This window comes from Pogona vitticeps, chromosome 2 (assembly GCF_051106095.1).
Source record: "Pogona vitticeps strain Pit_001003342236 chromosome 2, PviZW2.1, whole genome shotgun sequence".
Lineage (NCBI taxonomy): Eukaryota > Metazoa > Chordata > Lepidosauria > Squamata > Agamidae > Pogona > Pogona vitticeps.
In genome coordinates, this window is record NC_135784.1 from 222690037 (window position 1) to 222702281 (window position 12245).

The window sequence follows — 12245 nt, forward strand, 5'->3', positions numbered from 1 at the left end:
GAGCAACCTGACCTTCTCACATTGACCAGGAGTGACATTATTGTGCAGGAGGAGAAGCAGTCACATCATTTCTGTTTTGCACAACCTGCTTAAAGTTTGCAACTAAATGCTTGTCTTCAGTTGAGCTGACAAGAGAGAAGAGGGGGCTCAGTGAACCATGGCAGGGCTGCCATGAAATGACAGGAATCATTGGCATACATTTCAAATAGCTCTCTCAATCCTATTAAAGTATTGCAGGCCTGCTTTAAAATAGACAAGTATGAAACAACTTTGATAGATAGAGACTAAAATGGCTTATTGATTTTTTTAAGTCTGAGGAAAATTACCCAACATGTGTCATTCTTTAACATTTAAAAATATATTACATAAAAATGAGCTACTATGATAAATAAAACTTTTTAAAATGGATTGCTGGGGGTATGATGTGTAGGCATGCATGAAATCCACCCCACCACCTTTGCAGTGAATAATACAAAATTATAGCCACAGAAATACATAAAGACAGAACTGCAGACTTAAGGCATTGAAATAAAATAGATTTTAGTTAGGTTCTCCCTACCTCCAAATGCTTACAAAAATACCAAATTCACTATCTGTTTTACATTGCCTATTTTGTGGCAGCGGTAACATTTAGGGTTGACAAATAGAACGAAGAAACTGGAGAATAGGGTTTGTCCTGCACTAAAATGGAAGATGTATTGTAATCCGATTCGGCCTTCAGGGGCAAAAAATCTGGAATGCAACTTTGGTTTAGCTGGTGTAATGATCTTGAAGCTGCAGGGATGCTTGAAGTGTTTCGTGAGTCCTGGAGGGAAAAAAAAAACAAATATGAGCCATCAATCAATTTAAAAGAGTAGTAAAAACAATTTCTAAAATCTCTAATATGCCCACATTTTACAGCAATATCAGCCACAATCAAATACAGTGAAGCAGGTTTAATTCCCATTAATTTCAATGGGAGTCAGTAGGCCATGTTTATCTTAATTTTGACAATGCTTCAATGCCATTAACTTCTGAAAGTACATTCCTTTGTTTCACTTTATGACACTTTTGAGGAGATAATTTTCATAGTTTTCTTATTTGAATAGAGTAGCAAAAGCTTCTTACAGAGAAACTTAAAATTGCCTACATAATTTTTCAGTTTAAAGAAAATATTAGGATCAGTATTGAGAACCATATACTTGGTTTACTATAAACATAAAATAATAATAACAAACAAAATACCAAAAAAGTTTAAAAAGAGAAGGAATTGTGCTCATTCCTAACCTTTAGATATCCCCCAGTTTTGAAACATTTTTCTTTTCCTGTCTGTGGAATGCATTAACCATAGTAAGAAACTACGTTTACCAAAACAGGGCAGATTACTGCAGAATGTTATTCACAGTACTCAGGAAGATTATTTGGAAATATAACACCTGTTCAACAATATCTAGAAATAAAACCGAATCCAACTGAACATTCTAAACTGAATGAGGATACTGTCTGAACAATACATACTGAGGCTGCATAGTTTTAAAATGCATATTCTCTCCTTCTTCTTCTCTCTCACACACCTCCATCACTAAAGCTATTACACACAGATTTACCTAAAGTATGATTTCTTGGCTTATAACGATTATTCCTATGTTTGGTGTTGGTTTCTTCTTCTTCTTTTGTATCATTCCAGTAAGCCATTCTGCTAACAACTGTAAAGCTGAAAATGTTGTTCATCACCCTCAACACCACCATGATATACTTCTCCTGATTCAACCACTACTACGGTGTGCATTTGATGAACATTAAGCCTACCTAGTATAAGATTTAATTACACAGTAAAAATTGCTATAAGGGAATATTTGGAATTCTTCCACTCTGTGCTTCAGGTTTTTTGAGAGCTTCCCCCTCCTCATTCCCATTACTGCTGCTGGGGAGGAAGAAAATCAATGACTGCATCTAACACCTAGTTCAGTGTTTTTCTTTGATGTTGGCTCTTTGATTTCCTAATACAACATGAGCTATCTTGTAGCTGGCAGAAAAGATGGACCTTTAAGAACCACCAGTATGGTAGCAAGTTCAAATGGTTACCCCAAAGTGATATTTAAGAAGTAGTCATACTTTCAACTCTACAAAAAGATTGGGTTGTGAAAATGAGTTAGACAGTACACCATAAACCTGTAGCACTACCAGATGTTAGTCAGCCCCACTACACTAAGTGTATTATAGCCCGAGTATTAATAACAACTTAATTGTATTGAATAAGAGCCCTTTCAATTTCAAATACCTTGCACCCCTATTACTTTAATCAGCAAGTTTTAATTTAACAGAATATTTAAACAGTATCTCAGGAAGAAAATAAAGGCAAAAAAGGATTGCTTGGCTTACTTCAAAATAGAGAAGTATGGTTTTGTAGAAATTCCTGGGCTGTACTGCATAAACTATACTACATAAACAAAGATAAATTGTCATTTTCAAGAGAAGCTTAAATGAGCTTGCTAAAATGATCATGTGTAAAGGACAACTTGCTTTACATCTTTGTTACCAACTTGTTATCTCTGTTAACATACTTTATCGTTCTAGTTAAAAGATGTCAATGCTTCTCACATTTTATTTTCTTTAAAATACTGCTGTTTCTTCAAAAAAGAAAACAACTGCAAAAACCCAAGCAAGGGGGTGAAACATCAGGTTTCCTTAGAGAGTTGCACAAAAAAGTATGAAACTTAATGATTGGCAGCTAGTCAATAGACTGTTACAGGAAAAGGCTTCAGTCTTCGGCAGAGGTGATGGGAGGAGGGGGTCAGGTCTGTTTCAATTCTCAAGCCCAGGCTGCACTTCCTAGGAAGCCAGGGTAGAATAACATTCACCAAATGGAATGGAAATCAGATTGCTACAGCAGCCTTGGCCAAAGCAGGAAACGCTTTTGCTGGTTATTACTCTAAACTGTTTCAATTCTGAACCTCTTTATGAATTTAAAGCAAATAGGGTAGAAACATTTCCCTAAAAGCACAGATCAGCAGTAACAGATAGAAGTAAATGGAGTTAGCCCAGTCAGTTAGTTTTTTGGGGGAAACAGAATAATAACTTGATTTATTTAGACTTAAAGTATGCATTTACTTTTTAGAAGTATATTGGAATGTAAATAGATGATCCATTTATGTTCCAATGAAGAAAAATCTGAGAAGCAGCATTGATGGATGTTGGCGTACCCAGAGTCCATGGGCTCTCTACCCTATCCCAACTCATCTCTGCCAAAAGCAGCAGAGTTTGAGAAGCAAAGGTTGCAGGAAGATGTCCAACCCATTTCCTCTTCAGGAGTTCATTTTGCTGAAGAAGAGAGATGAGGAGAAAGTCATTTGTGGTCCTTTAGCAGCCCAAGCTTTATTATATATAAGCAATCTGTCTGTGAGCCAGACAAGCAATTCAGAATTTTTTTATTGGATGTAGCTCCCCCTCAGTGTCCTGGTAGGAAGTTCTCTCACCTCCAGCACCATGTAAATTAGCTTGTTTTGTTGTCTTCAGGACATAAGTACTGGCATCCTTTGACATCTGATGGAAAAGTTTCCTCAATCATCTCCTTGCAACATTAATGTGTTTTCAGCCAGGTTTACTGGCCTAGTTTCAGGTAGCACCAAGAAGTGGGGAACAGAGGAATGCAGGAAATATTGTCTAAACAATGCAGCAAGACATACTAAAATGTTCACTCTTGTGGTGATGGGATACTATTTGGCCGGCACTTAGGGCCAGCAATGATTTCATCATTACCAAGTGTAGAGAAATTGAGACTGCAACTTTCATCATCATTGTTTAGTATGCTGGCTAAGACTGATGGCAGCTGCAGACAAATAGCAACTAGAAAGCCATAGAGTGCAGGAGACCTAGGTTCCAACACCCATTGGGCCATGAAGCCCATTGGGTGACCTAGAACCTGTCCCACTTTCTCAGTGTGCCCTGCCTCACAGGGTGCTAAGTGAGAATAAAATGGGGAGGGAGAGAGCCATGAAGTCTTCCCTGAGCTCAATAGAGAAAAGACTGAATACAAATGTAACAAATAAATAATAAAACAAATAAGGTTGTGCCATCTTGAACATCCCCTGAATGTTTATACAACATAATACTATTAGTAAGTCTCTACTCTGAAACTTCACAGGCTTTCACCCCTTCCTTATTCTGACAGAGATCAATATAGGGAATATAGTTTTAAACATACAGACCAGCAATACTGTTTTTCTCTTTTGGTTTTACATGTTCCAAGTCCACTGGCTTAAATAATTTTATTTCTACTAATCTAGTGCTCATTTTTGGTGTACTGAAAAACTAGCCATAAACTCAAGCAAATCTCTTATGAGTGTACCTTCCTAGAGCTTTTCCACTACATTGTTTACCCAGTTGCTACCTTTATTTTAATGGCTGGAGGTGTGCCAGGTGAGATGGGAGGAAATCAATTAAAAGGAAATAAAAAGGAGGTTATGTGAGCGGCAATGACACATTTGTACAACCTTTGCAATAGGCTCACTCTTGAACAGCTGGAACAGGAAATGTTTTCCTGCACACCTAAAAAAAGAGCACTGATTAGTCGACAGTTTTAATTGCCAGACTCATAGCTCCTTTACAGAGATGTGTGTCTATCATCTGCCGAGCTTCCAGCAGTCTAATTTTTGTTACAGTGCTGGAGCCCAATGCAGATCTGCACTCTGGCAGAAAGTGGAAGCTCAGGGGGGTGGGGCGGGGGAGCAGAAGAAATACTATATTTACATTCACTTTGCCAAACATTAGCATCTTTTTGTCGAATCATTTGAATTCAGAAGGCTTAGGAGAAAACAGCTTAGAGAACAAGGGTTGACACATCCAGTGTGAAATCTTAAGGTGCTTGAATGCAATGAGGGAGAAAGTGAGACCGAACCACATTTCAGCTCCCTAACTGTGCGGCAGCCTGCGTGAACTTTGTGACAGGTCTCTGTCTCTCAGCCACACTTGAGTAGCTTTTGCTGACATTCAGCTGTCAGGCAGCCTCCCTTTACCATGCCCCTAACATGCTCTACAGCTTCACCCAATTAACTTGCTTTCACTTGACACTGCAGCAAAAAGCTTCATAATAGGTGGTCAAGGTGCACGGAGCCTGCCTGCCCTCTAACTGCTCACGCACAGCAAGATGCTTAACTACCCTCCTTCTTGCCACTTTGCTCAGAAATGGTGTGACTATGATTTAGTCATCCCATTTGACTAAACTGAGTAAGGAAATCTGGGATGTAGCAAAGACACAATATGTTAGGTTTGTTTTACTTTTAAACAAGTTTTTTTTGTTATTTGGGGAAAAAAACCCAACAAAGCAGGTTCTATTTGATCATCAAAAGAATTTGATTAAAAATATACAGGCATGGTAAATTTGATGAAAACTTACTTCATTAACTATATAGTTATAAGCAGGAAAAAGTGTGCTAAAGTCATTATCTCCAACAGTAACATTTTATGATATAGAGAGAAAAGCGCTAGGTGCAATTAAAGTGTCTTTATGATTCAGCATTCTTACACTAGAAAAATCATTAGACATTTAGATGATTACCTCTATTACATACTCTGTCAAACAGGAGGCAGTATTTTAAGTTTTTTAAAAGTGAATATCTCTCAAAGTAAGTATCAAAGTAAGTAAATGTATCATAAATCTTTTAAAGGCAGCAGGGAAAGATTTAAGATTCAGTTTTTTAAATAACACCTGCACTAAAATGAGAGCACTGCAGAGATTTACTTATTTTTGCATGATGCATTAATTCCTATTTTATGGCTATTCTTCAGAACTTATGCATGACATTTCAGACCCTGTAGAAGCACAGTATGGTGTGATTGGAAGCATACGTATATATATTCACACTCTATGAAAACCAAAAATAAGGCAAACCTTACATTTGTAGCAGCATGATCAGGATAAAGTATTGAACTGAAACCTGCATATCAAGTTAGTAAAACAAAACAAAACAAAACAAACTTATATAAACATTTTAAAATACACACTGAAAATTATCATCAAAATGATGCAATGCTAAAAAGACTTGGATTCCTGGACATGAAAGTTTTTTTTTAAAAAGGATTCTAGGTGAAATTATTGGCTCTGGCCAATTAGAATACCTGCTTACCTATTTCTGCTTCTTTGAAAGGCCATTTTCCCATGGCATCCTCAACATTCTTAATCGTTTTTTAATCACAGAGTAATTGGCAAACCTTTGGGCCAGCTGGGTGCAAAAATCACATGATGCAAGGAATGGTGCTTGAGACGGCACTCCCACAAGACTTTTGAAATCTGACTCTATCAGCTCTCACAGACAACTACCATCAATTTTTGGACTAATATGTACAATTTTTCTGCACCATCCATGAAGCAGTGGTGCTTAGTTGGGAAAAGAAGGATTTTTCCATGAAAGTTTGCAAATTGTTTGATTTTTTAGGGGGTCCAATAAAAGGTATTACCCACTTTTAAATTTGTGTGATCTTGAGGACCACATGGTCTTTTCCTTGTTCTTGTTGAGGTAGGCCATCTCAACTGCACAAGACACCTCAGTGAGACACTGCAAAGCCATGTGAGATTCCTCGGCTCCAGCAGAGAGTGAAGTAAGGAGCTCTTCTTTTGGCAAACCTCTAATTTGCTTAAAACAAAAACAAAACAAAACAAACAAACAAAAACCCACCGCCATGCTTCCTATGGACATCTTGTGACTGCCTCAGTCCAGGCTTGTCACTTTTTAAAGTAATCTTCCTTTAAAGGGCTTTGCACCAGCTAGACCAAGTGATTAAAAGAAGGAAAGTTACAAAGTTACAACCTATAAGGAAACAGATTTTAACATGCATTTTTCCACAGCTTATATTACAGCTCAGTAGCGCAAAATAAACCCTCCTTTGTTGGTTACTAACCTTCTTTGACTTTTACATTCCAGCTCTTCCAACTCCTCCTCCTGTGGACTTTCCTGGATAGGCCAGCCACCTGCACCACCAAGCGAATCACCTTATTTCCCCCTGTTACTAAGCAGACTGGCCAAGGACTGGTTGACCCATCCCTGCTAGAAATCCTGAAATAATTAATACAGCCTTCCTTGTCCTATTTCAACCTCCCTCCCATTGGAAAAAAAAGTTTGTAGCTGGAACCCCATATTTCCCACCTCAAGTTGAGCATGCCGTAGGGGAAGATCTTTTGCTGTGACAGCTGGCGATGCTACCCGCTTGAAGCACCATCTTCCAGCCACTCAGATGGTGATGTAGCCTGGCTCCACAAGCCATGGGCCCAAGCATGGGTTTTCATCCCACACTGGTATTTAGTAAGGAGACTAGTGTTTAAGTTCTCAGGGGGAAAGGAAGATTTATTACTGAGCCAGTTGCAGAAGTGGGAGTTGGACTCCTGCCACACACACATGTGTGTGTACATGCGCGTGGTGCATGCACACATACTTTCTCCTGGGAAATTAATTGCAGCAGTCAGTTGCAGGAGCAGAACATTGGCCCTTTAAAGCCCAGGTTCAAAGGATGATCAGCACCTGCTGCTCTCTGTCTGGCATTCTAAGGTAGCTCTCCTGTATGCTCAACCTTTAGTAAGGTGGATGGTGGCTCCTGCAGTTAATTTTGCAGAGGCAAGAAGGAATATCTGTGTGTCTAGATTCCACACTACTGTTCTTGCACTGGCTGTTGGCCCCTTTAGAGCCCTTGGTCTCTAACAATATGGCCATTAGCTAATTTCTCGGAGAAGAGAAAGAAGTGGCAGGGGTGAAAGTCAGTTGCAAGACTCTTGGTCACATACCACTGTACACAGAGCCTAAGATAAAACCACCGTTTGGTTTTCTCTTTCAGCTTGGAGAGGCAGTGACCAGCCAAATGTCTCAGTATAGTATCTTCCCCAGATACAGGTATGGGGGAGAAGATGCTTACTGGATTCTGAGCATGTAAGAGAAAGAGTCAGAATTGGAGCAGAAAAGAGTGACCATCAGTCTCCTGCCTCACTCTCGTGCTCATATCCCAGAGAACAAAGAGGGCTGTCTGGCACTGTCAGGGTAAGTCCTGGGCTAGTGAGGCCAGACTACCTCTCATTGTCTGAGTGGCCAGCAGATGTCCAACTGAGCGGCTGCTGCCACCACCAAAGGTCTCCAGCTGAGGTGCTGAAAGCAGGCTGCCAGGCACAAGCTTCAACCCACGGGAGAGACGTATTCACAGATACTGAAGAATTTCAAGGAGAGATGAGTTTTTCACCGGGTTCTTACAAGTCCCATTCTCCTGTGCTTGCTACATCTTTGTGTTTGGTTGGGGACAGGGTGGTTCTCAAGGAAAAGGACACTGGTCTAACTCCCATTCTTGGAAAATAAAATATAAGACTGAATTCAGAACACCAGAAGATTCATAGCCAGTGAGAAGGAGTACAATGTTTCAGTTCCTTGCTCTCATCTGGAAGGATGAGGTAAGGAAGTCTTTACATCTCTATACTATGCCATAGCTTCCTACTGAAAATGTTCTGTGAGGGACTGGATAAAAGCATCCCCCCCCCCTCTTTAGAAGGGGAACAAATAGCAGAGCACATGCAAAAGACCACGTATTCAACACACAAAGCTCATTTACTTCCAAATACTGTATTTCTATCCTAGTTAAGGAAGCCAACTCACCCATAAGTGGGCTGTAGGCTGTAGACATGTCCATCACTCCCCACCCGCCCCACCAGTCCCGTAAGACTACAAGTGATACACACTATACAAAAGAGCAACTCTCCCTTTACTGCTCAAACTAGCAACATTTAGCACTTACTTCATACCAGAAATATGTCCTCTTGTAAAATGCTGTCTCTGGGGGAAAAGAACAATAGCACGTATACTGTATCCTTGATAACCTGCTGTTGTATGTAGATAACACTTCCTGATGTGATGGCAGTGTGGCATTTGTAAAAGAAACCACCTGCTGGGATTTCAGATACTCTTCCATATTGCTGTTTCAACAGTGAAGGCACTATCCAAATTCAACATCTGAGGCTCACCCATCTTTATTATATTTGGTTTTTTGGGCTATGCATTTCAAAGTTTTGTTTGTTTGTTTTGGGTGCAATCAGATGACCTCATCAGATTGCAGCAGAAAGGGTGGCTTTGCAAGGAGCAATCTCCCTTAAAGAGACCCTTCCATCTGTCAGGTAATTGCTCCAGCCCAGCCCCCCAAAGTAGTAGCCCTACAACTAGACCAAAAAGGTCCAGCTGGGGCACGGATCAGGCTGGAGCACACTTCCCTGTACATCATGTGATCGCCAAGAAACAGATTGCCCCAAACTACTCCACAAGCGGGCCAAAATGCAATCGATTTCCCTATGTGATCAAACCCTTAGTCTATCAAAGACAGTGTAAGATTGAGCACATTTCTCCCTTTCAAACTCAGTCGCAACAACTAGGTTTATGAGTAAAACAGGGATGTCAATGTTTTGTTTTATACGAAATGTTTGAATGGTGTTAAGAGGGACTATCTAGTCCTAGTGGCAAGAGATTCCATTTGAACCACATGGTAGGGGAAGACTTTCTAACTATGTGGAGTACGTTTGAGAATGCTATCAGACATAAAAGCTTGCTGCATTAAAATATCTTTCAGACTGGTTTACATTTTGTTGATTTGGCTTGTTGTAACAATACAGAACTCTCTACAGTTTCCTCCTGGAATATGCATATACATTTATAACAGCAGTCACGTATAAATTTTATAAAATCAGAAGTTAGTTAGGAAAGCGAATTAATTTTGAAAATACTTTGCACAGAGAAAGAAAGAACCCTAATTGATATATGAATAACCAAGAGAATGAAAAGGTCATTCATTTAGGCCAGTGTTCCACAAACTTTTTCGGACAGTGGGCCAGTTGAGGGGTACGGACTCCATGCGTGGACCGGTTGGGGGGGCAGGGGCGCCCCGTGCTCTCAGGTGGGTGTGTTATGCTCGCAGGTCGAGTTTGTGCGCTCTTGGGCAAAGGGGGGGAGGCAGGCTCGCAAGGGAGAGCCAGTGGGCTGTCAGGGCTGCGCGAAGCCCTCCTCGCTTTGCCCCATTGCCCTGTGTTCCAGTTGCAACAGGGAAGTCGTTAGTGGCCCATCACCCGGTGCTGCTTGGGGCTACTGCCACCGGTGCTGCTGCTTGCCTTCTCCCCCTCTGCCTCCCCCCCGTCTGCCTCCAGTGGGCAGGTATTTCCCTTCCTTCATTGCAGAGGAAGCCCTTTTGCTCACACAGGGATTGAAAAGCGCCCACCGAAGTGGGGAGAGGGTGGGGGACGAGGGCTGAGAGGCCCCAACAAGCCCAGATTTCAAGAGACCGCGGCTTTCTTCCACCTTCTCCGTGTTCCTCGGGTTCAGCAATCCACACGTGGAGAAGGGGGAGCCAAGCATCCAGCCACAACCCTCCTCTTGAGCAGGCAGGGAGCAGGTTTCAAGCGAGCACGGGCTTGACTCCCCACGCGCACTCCCCCTCCTTCAGGCAGGCCAGCGGAACTCACCCAGCAATCACGCTGCCACTCAGAGACAGAGCCCAGGAAATTCAAGTGCCCTCCCCACTGGGCTCCTCCCTCGGGGTCTCTCCCTGCTGCTGGTTTGCCAGCCAGGCTGGAAAGCCAGCAGCATGGAGGGACACCACGGCTGGAGACAGAGCCCGGTGGGAAGGCCATTTGAATTTCTCGGGCTCCTCCCTCCTGTCGCAGGGCCCCTCTGCACTGCTAGCTTTCCAGCCAGCTCCAGGAGGCCGCACCGCTGTTTATGCAGGCACAAACAACCTTTGCGGGGATGAGTGCATGTGGGAGGATGGGAGGTATGTCTTGGTGGCCCAGTCGGGCTTAATCTACGGACCGGCAATAGTCCACAGACCGGGGGTTGATGACCTCTGGCTTACAGGGTTTTATTTATTTATTTATTTATTTATTTATTTATTTATTTATTTATTTATTTATTTATTTATTTATTTATTTATTTATTTATTTATTTATTTATTTATTTGATTGATTGATTGATTGATTGATTGATTTATACCCCGCCCCTCTGTTCCTGGCCTCATTTACATATACAGCTATGCTTCTGGCTGCACCTAAATAAAAGTCAGCTTGTATAAATTTAAACCAATAGTGGAAAGCATCTTTTCCTGAAATGGTAATACAAACTGAAGGCCATTACATTAGTATAAATAGTCAGTGCTTTTTGCATACGAATGGGTCTTGCACGGTTTGCTTGTTTTCTGTTTTGCTTTCTTTGCATTTCCAGGTCTTGCATGGTTTGTTTGCTTTTCTTCCCCCCTCCACCCCCTTCGGTTGGAACAGATTAATCGCATTTCCGGTCTTCCAGTGTTGTCGTTTTTGGAGTGATTTTTTCCTTCGGCCGGGATGGATTATTTGCATTTCAATGCATTGCTATGGGAAATGGTGCTTCAAAATACGACCATTTTGAGTTACGATCAGAGTTCAGGAACCAATTAAGTTCGTAAGTCGAGGCACCACTGTACACTAATTCTGTATAGCAGATCTTTTGAGGGGCAAATGTCTTTCCTCCCAGAACAACAAAATAAACTTTCTCACTGAACTACTGAATCTTTCTCATGTCTTAAAACAGAGTTGTCAAGAAGTAGGCTATCAGGGCTTTGAGCATGAAGGGTGAACTTGATAAATGATATTTAATTGTGAGGATTAACAAAAAGGTATTTGTCCCCTCCCCTTCCTCCAGTAACACCATCTTGCTTGCTTTCTTACCTATAATATTATCTAAAATCATCATCATCATCATCTTAGAACTGCAGAGCTGGAAGGGGCCCTATGGGTCGGTCATGGAGTCCACCCCCTTTCAGGAAGGCACAGTGGGAAATTTCCTATCTATAATAATATCTATAATCATCATTATTATCGATAATCATCTTAGAATTGCAGAGCTGGAATGGGCCCTATGAATCATTGAGTCCAGCCCGTCAGGGAGGCACAGTGGAGAATTCAACCTCCAACCCGTGGCTCCACAGTCAGATGCCTAAACCACTGAGTTACCTAGTGATGCATGGCTTTTTCCTGTCTTTTTCCCTCCCTGTGTGTGCTTCTTTTTCCTTGACATTTACGGCAGCGAAAAACATTGTCATACAGAGGTAAACAAGAGGACGGTTGACAGACAGACGGCAGATTGAGATCCATATTGCCATTTGAGACTAAAAGGTTGGTCTCGGAGTCAGGCTCATTCTCCAAGCAAGGCGGCACGTCCCCTGCTGTGTCTATGGTGCCATGTCAGAAAGGGGTGAGTTATCTGGATAGATGTATTCCTTAG

At 41.5% G+C, this 12245-nt stretch overlaps 1 protein-coding gene across 12 annotated transcripts in view; it reads right to left on the bottom strand.

Annotated features, from left to right (window-relative positions):
• Positions 1–515: 515 nt before the first annotated feature.
• CCDC171 (coiled-coil domain containing 171) overlaps positions 516–12245 on the bottom strand; it is a 273713-nt gene continuing 261983 nt past the window's right edge. For 10 of the 12 annotated variants that reach the window (XM_078384938.1, XM_020797528.3, XM_072992079.2 and 7 more), the window contains 2 exons: positions 3183–3300; positions 516–805 (listed from right to left, as the gene is read on the bottom strand). In XM_078384938.1, coding sequence (XP_078241064.1) covers positions 570–805; positions 3183–3300 — 354 coding nt within the window. In that variant the 3' untranslated portion in view covers positions 516–569. Of the gene's footprint in view, positions 806–3090; positions 3301–12245 lie in introns of all 12 variants that reach the window. The other 2 variants (XM_072992080.2, XM_020797531.3) reach the window with 2 other exon arrangements.